The following is a 7313-nucleotide window of genomic DNA, read 5'->3' as shown; positions in this document are numbered from 1 at the left end:
TGACCCAGGGCTGCCATGCTCAGCCCCACAGCAAGTGCTGGAGACATGGAGACACTGCTCCTGTGACCCTCTCACCTTTTTTTTTCCTGAAGCTTCCTAAGTTAGGCCCCTGCCTGAGGCTGCTGTCTATCCCTGCAGGAGTGGGACCGATGCCAAGGAGGCTATGACCTAATGTTTTAGTCTGAACAGAGAGATGGAAGAGATGGAGTATCATACAGGAAAGCACTCTATGCATACAATTATCTGCTATCAATCTATTTTGAGAGATTAATCTCAGAAGGAGGAACAAAACTCTCACCTTCTTTGCACTGGGAAGCTGCATTATCTCTTTAAAAACAGGGAACTAAATACAGGAAAAATTATACAGAAAGCAGCAGAACAGCAGGGTGCTTTAACTCGTGCTGAGTTCAGGAAAGGGAGAGGAAAGGGGTCAAGTCCTTCTGGTCATGCCAGCACATGAAATTTGGTAAAAATCTATTCCTGGTGATTTAAGACTAATCAGGTCAGTGAATAGCTGGATTAATTCAGCCTCTTCCTGTGCCTCATGGCTGGATTCCTTCATGCACGTACAAAAGCAACAAAATCCACGTGAAATCTGCATCCAGCTTTCTTTCACGGGCCCCAGTGTCCAGCTCACAGGTACAGGTCATGCTGTAGCCCTGTGCCCCATGGAAGGTGCTGCCAGGCCCTCTATGAGCCCCCTTCCCCATCTTTACTTGGGAAACCTGCAGGAATTTGACACCTTTGAGGTGGCTGCCCCTCTGCCACACTTGACCAAAGGTGCATTTTGGTAAGGGCCAGGCACACAAGCATGTTAACAAGGTATCCCTGATCCCTGGAGGAACCCAGGCCCTTGGAATGGCGATTGTGGGGCAGCTCAGCCCCTCCCACACGTGCTGCCTCACCTGTGTTCACCAGCAGGGGAAGGACTTGGCACACACTGGTGTTAACAGTGCCTGGTTGTTCTCCTGAGAGCAACAGCAAACTCAAAGGTATTCCAGAAATGTTTAATTAATCTGTGCCTGGGAAGGAAAACATCATCAGTCTTGTCTTACAGTTGAGAGAATGACAGAGGGAAAACAAATACTGTAAACATGGAGGACTCAGTGGCAGGGAGAACCCAAGTAGATTCACTCCTGTGCTCCCTTCTGGCAGGCATCTCCCCACACCAGTCCTTGAGAGCTTCTCCAATTTCCACTTGTTAAACTACGCTGTAAGCAACTGCAAATGACTGTAACACTTTCCTGAGGTAACTTCCACAGAAGTGATACAGATAATATCCACCCATTCACGTGGGACATCAGGCAAATCGTACCAGCAGAGGGCCCAGAGAAGGCTGTTGCTGCACTGCAAGAAGCCAGACACACCATGAAACACTTCCCAAAAAGGCCAGGCAGTCAGTTCCCTGCCTGTTTGTTGCTGATGCTGGATGCAATTTGTCCATGTGTTCTCCCTCAAGGCTGAATTTTTATTACACCAGCTGCCACTTTATCATTCACTTCCACTCCCAGTGACTTCAAAGGAGCTCAGAGGAAGGTGAGATGAGCTTTGCTGCCAGCCCTTCTCTTGGTGCAGGAGCAAGGGTGGAGCTGCTCCAGCTGCAGGGTTCTAGGTGCCAGCACCAGGATTAGTCCCAACTGCCTGGGGCAATCCAGGGTGCCCCAAATTCTCTACTGCCTGTATTTTGGCACAGAATGCATGACCTTGGAACAGCACATGATGTGAATGTGAGACATGGCATGAAAGGTGTGTGTGCATGCTATGGGATTTCCATCCAGCCACTTCTGGTTCTCCTAATGCGTCCAGAGTGAGAGCTGTGTGGTACTCCCTGTACATGTGAGCACAGAAAGAATGCCCTTCTCTCTGTGATTTCATGTTCGTTTGTTCCTAACATTAGAGAAGGTATTTTGCCAGCAGTTCCTGTACAGATATTAGGACAGACTTTTAGACTGAGAAAATCAAGATGTTTCTAGATTTAAACGAAGAAACAAGAGGCAAGCCACTCACCCTTCCTCATCCCTCTCCTGAGAGGGATGCTTTCCAAAGGCTGATCCTTTGCAGCTGGTGAGGCTGGGTTAACCATTTCTATCATCCCTAACTGTAAGTACTGAAAGCCAAGTGTTGTTTTTGTACAAACATAACCCATGATGAAATCAGAAAGATAACCCAAGAGGGCACAACATGAACATGCACACTTACACCATTGATGTGGGCTTTATGCCTTGCCTGAAACACAAAATACATTTCTCCAGACCTCAGTGAAGTCTGAATACACATTCATAATCTAATGGAGAGAGAAACAGAGGATTTAGGGATGGATTTGAACACATATGGCAAATTTTACTGAAATTATATTTAAGGCACCCGAGTTACAACCTTTGCAATAACACAGCTGCTGTTAGAGCAGGACCTTCTCTCAGGCAACTTACCCACTCTAACCTACCTTTATCCAGGATCATGTATTAAATCACTGCAAAATCATGGGTCAAAGTTGTTTCATAGCTTTACTCTCAGTAATGTGCAACATGAACATAATAGTGTTATTAAGAAGTCAAAAATAACTTAACACAATAGCTATATAAGATTTTTCCAATGATCAAACTTTCAGCAATTACCTTATGTTAAGTTCAGAAAATTAGCATATTTGTTAATCAAATTAATTTAAAAAGTAGCTTTTAAAAATAAAAGCAATGCTTTAAATAAATATAGTCTTTTTTATAACCATAAAACACTTAGTCCTGTTAAAGGTAACACAAATACTCCACTCAAGCACAGTACTTAAACGATTGAAATGAATGTTGTGAGCGCACGTGAGCCAGACACCGGGAGGGACAAGGATGCATTGCTTCGTGACATTCTCTGTCTCCTTTCTACAGTGGCACAAAGAGGCAGCCAATTCTCAGAACTACCCCAAACACATGACATGTGTCAGGATATTTGTAGCTGCTGCACAAAAATGCTGGCACCCTGTTTTTCCCCAAGCTACTTCTCTACACTACACCTGCAGCAGTTCTTCAGCCCTGCTTTTAAATCTCTAGCACAGCATGATTCTTAACAACAAAAACATAAGTCCAGAACCTGCTTGCTTCGTCCAGCTGACTCCAATGTCTAAGCAGAAGGTGGCAAACAAGGTCTGACCTCTCACACTTCTGGCACTAAAGCTCACACTTTGTGAAATCTGGAAAACCTTCCTTTCAATACTGGCACCATTGGGTGTTTCAGAACAGCCTGAAGGTCACCTTCAGAGTTCATGACCACCAAAGGGTATTCACAGCTCTCCCCATAATTACAGGGCTGACTAGCTATGTTCATTACTACTCAAGTTAATGCCTATCACCAAAGATTGTAGCTGTCTTGCAGATCTACAAGGTAGCAATATTTTGCTGGAATAAACTAAATTAGCTAGTTCTTACATTAGTATGTGCTGTCTGGGTGTATCCTGAAGCGCAGTTTGCTAAATTCAGCAAAAAGACACCTCAAATCTACTGATAATCTACCTAGAAACTCTGACCATTTAATATCCTGTTTACTTGGTCGTAATTGTTCACTAAAAATCACCTTCAGGGTCTGCAGCAAACCACCAGTTTTGTCCTCACAAAAACAGCTGTCAGTGATACTTCTTGTATTTAGTTTGTTTGAACAGCGTAACAGTAATGTAACCTATAAGTTAAATGATAAAAGCTGAAGAGTAAAATAAAGCCGAAAACTGATACAAGTGCTCTCAATTTGTTTTGATCTTCAGAATGAACAGGCCTATTCAAAGATGACAAAGGAACAAATTAGCAAATGGCTAATGTAATGCATGAAAGGGTGTCTACAGGATTTGCATGTGCGCACACACACGCACTTGCATACAGACAGCTTGGCTTCATTAGAAATCTCACTACCAGAGTTTAACTTGGATAAATTAACTGCATTAAAATACTGACATTGTGAGGATTTTAATACTATTGCACCCTGTAGAGGGCACTCCTGTGTGAATTTTTAAATGCTTTAAAAAAATAGTTTAGAGTTATTGAAATCTGTGACAAATGTGACAGCTCTGCCTCTCCTCACAGCCTCCCATTCTCATCTCCAGTATCCTTCTCCTGTATAGCCTCCAGGCACCGTTTTGCCTTGGCATCCGCCTGCCCGCTCCCAGCTTTGCTCAGTCCACAAGACAGGCACGCCAGCTGGATCTGCTTCATGTTCTCCAGGGCTTCGTTCTTGGCATTCTTCAGGAGATCTCCTTGGCCCTGGGGATGCACAGACATGCAGGAGAGAGTCAGGGGTTGCACACATGACCAAAAGCACCAATACAGTTCCCATGTCCCATCTCAAATCGCCTCTGCCCCCTGGAAATGGGACTGACTGAATCCCCTCCTGAGCCTGGTGCCAGCACATTAAGGAAGGAGCAGCCAGCACTGGGCAGGGTGGGACAGGCACCAGCCTCTCCTCACTTCCATGTCACCACCTTTGGGAGGTAATTGGGGCCTGAACTGAAGGAGGCTGCGGGAGAAGGCATTTCCTCTTCCACAGTGAACAGCAACGTCCTGCCAGGGACAGGACACTGATGGCACATGGTATCCCTCTCCCCCTGCTACTGCTCTGTCCTTGCTCCCTGGCATCAGATGCCCCATGGCAATGGCTGTGTGTCACCAGCCAGGGGCCTCCTACAAGTTGTGAGATGCTGGTAACCCAGCCCCCCCTTGCACCTGGATTTGCTACCCAGCCTTGGGCCCTCCTTGAGCAGAGCAGGCCAAGCTGTGCCCATATGAAACACATCATCCTGTGGCACTCCAGTGAATCCCTCTGTGCCATTTTGTTTGGGACCTTCAAAAAGGCAAATGGGAATTGGGCTTCATGAACAATGGGCTGCTTCTGTATCTTTTCAGAGGAGGTAAGCATGAGGTGACTAATAGGACGTCAATCCAACTTGTAACAATCAGGAAAAATGTATTCCATTAAATTAGTAGTAAGGAGTTGGGGTTCAGAAATGCCAAAATGAATATTTATACAAATATTGATATCTCAAGTGCCATGAAGCAACAAGATTCTGGAGCTACAGGATACAAATAAATAAAAGCCAGAAGATGCATCTGGTTATTAAAATTCAATATCAGTAAGAACTTGAGCTCGTCTTCTCCTAATGTCACCCCAAGTACAGCTTGAAGCACAGCACGCGCTGCAGCTGGTTACACTCATATTCAGATGGAATACCTCCACTGACTGAAATGTCACATTTGGATCTCTACCACCTAACCTGACCTCCTGCAAATCACAGGCACTTTGACAGGTCTCACAGGAGACAACAGACACTACAGCAGACCTTGAGCTCACTGGAGGGGTGACTGATCACTGCCCCTCCTTTGGTTCTCAAAACAAATCAGATGTGTTGGATGAGTCACAGTGTGACACCTTCCAGCAGTGGGAGGGTCTCTCTGCTCTCCCCTTCCCCAGAGCTAAGAGGAAGGATTTATCCTACACCGATGAGCACAGTCCCCTTTTTGCCAGCGCCTGGCACTGGACTCACACGGCCTGAACCCCTGTACACAGTGTTCACAAGGAAGAAACAATGGTGGCTTGCAAGGCTGCAGCACTGGTAAACACCACGTGGGACACGACGTCATGCAGGGATGGCAGCCTGTGCCTGAGAATGTGATTGCCTCATCTCCTGGTGTCACGAATTTGTCCCTGCTGAACGATGCAAATCACCATCCAGATGCTGGGAGTACAACTCAGAGTGAGAATAACAAAAAGCACTGGGACTGCGTGAGCAGCTCTGTGCTATTTGCTATGAAGCTCTTTTGAAGGGATTTGTGTCTCGGCAGCATGACAGTTATGGGAATACACAGACAAAGAGCTTGGGATCCAGTCAGCAGGCATGGTTTGGAAAACAAAACAAGAATAATTTATGCAGGAGATATTTCCCCTAGCTCTGAGCTGGCTTTTCTGTCAGAGGCTTTGCTTATGGTTACAGACAGTATGCAGGAATTCAAGGGCCCTGGAGCTGCCTGGAGCACCCAGCCCACCTTGGGGTCCTTCCCTGTCTGCAAATGGCACAGGAATAGTGCCAGTGCTGTAGTGACAGGGACAATGCTGCCACACAAGCAAAGTATGTATCATTAACAACATGATAATGTTATCAAAAAGGGTGTATCTCTTCAACACATCTTCAATCTCTTAAAACTGCACAAATGCTGTTTTAAATACTTTGGGTTTAGGAGGAAATACCCCTGGCTGCAGTGGAGTGGCTACTGCTTATCATGCACACAGGACCAAAGACTTCACCATCAAACAGGTGAATCAAAAATCATTGTGACAATGCTTTGCAGCCTTAATTTCCCAAAGCTAAAACATGGCACTATGTGCTCATGCCCAAGAACAGAAAAGTCCCCTTAGTGCAAGAAGCAACCCCTTCCCAGGGTGAGGCCACAGCATGGAAATCTTTCTCAGGGTGGCCCACAAACTGTGTGTTTGCCCAGGGACTGAGACACACATGGATGGAAACTATTTGGGATTAGATGCACCGCCTGGAGGATTCCAGCCTGAGTCTGCCCTGCCAAGACTCACATCTGAAGTCCCCAGAAGCCAAGGGACTTCACACCCCATGCGAAAGTGCCAAGCCACCCGCTCTCCGCTCTCCCTTATGCATATTCTGATTTCACATTTGAGTAACCAGGCAATTCAGATTACAGATTTTGTCTGAGGCAATGCACAACATGTCTTTGGGTACCAAGAAGAAACACACGCCTCCTGAGCATACTTCCACTATTTTGAAGACATTCTTATTTTACAGTGATCTAAAAACAGAAATAGACTTATCAAAATAGTGCAATTCCATTCATGTACAGACCAGCTGATTTATGTCTTAGTCTCCTTGTGGTTTTTATTTTTAAACAGCTGGTTCATTTGAGCAAGATGAAGGAGCAGAAATGATTTTGAATCATCTGTCATGAGAAAATTAACGACAAACTAGCCTTCTCTGACAGAGCTGTCATAATTCTAGAGACACCATTAAAAAAAAATCTGTGGGCATGCTCTGCTTGAAAAGCCATCTGTTTGCTTTGAAAAACTGCCTGTGAGCGTAATCCACTTAAGAAAAATGTCAGCAAAATTGTGTCAACACCTTAACAAACTAAATACTGGATAGAAGCTAGAGTAAACTTTACAAGCGTGATTGCATTGAAACAACCTTCACAAACCAGTCATTGTGATCATCTCTGTGCACAGAACCATCCTGCTTGCCCTTACAAACAAAGCATCTCTCTTCCAGACAAAGAGAGATCATGACAGTCCACTTCAGCATCTATTCATCTATCTCCCTTCTGCTA

General features: G+C 45.2%; 1 protein-coding gene across 1 annotated transcript in view; it reads right to left on the bottom strand.

Annotated features, from left to right (window-relative positions):
* Nucleotides 1–2485: 2485 nt before the first annotated feature.
* Nucleotides 2486–7313, bottom strand: part of PLCL1 (phospholipase C like 1 (inactive)) — a 181569-nt gene continuing 176741 nt past the window's right edge. Inside the window, exon 6 of the mRNA XM_085066109.1 lies at nt 2486–4235. Coding sequence (XP_084922235.1) covers nt 4053–4235 — 183 coding nt within the window. The 3' untranslated portion in view covers nt 2486–4052. The remainder of the gene's footprint in view (nt 4236–7313) is intronic.

The sequence above is a fragment of the Lichenostomus cassidix genome, chromosome 7 (genome assembly GCF_008360975.1).
Source record: "Lichenostomus cassidix isolate B80296 chromosome 7, HeHo_3.0, whole genome shotgun sequence".
Lineage (NCBI taxonomy): Eukaryota > Metazoa > Chordata > Aves > Passeriformes > Meliphagidae > Lichenostomus > Lichenostomus cassidix.
This window is presented reverse-complemented; position numbering and strand designations above follow the sequence as displayed.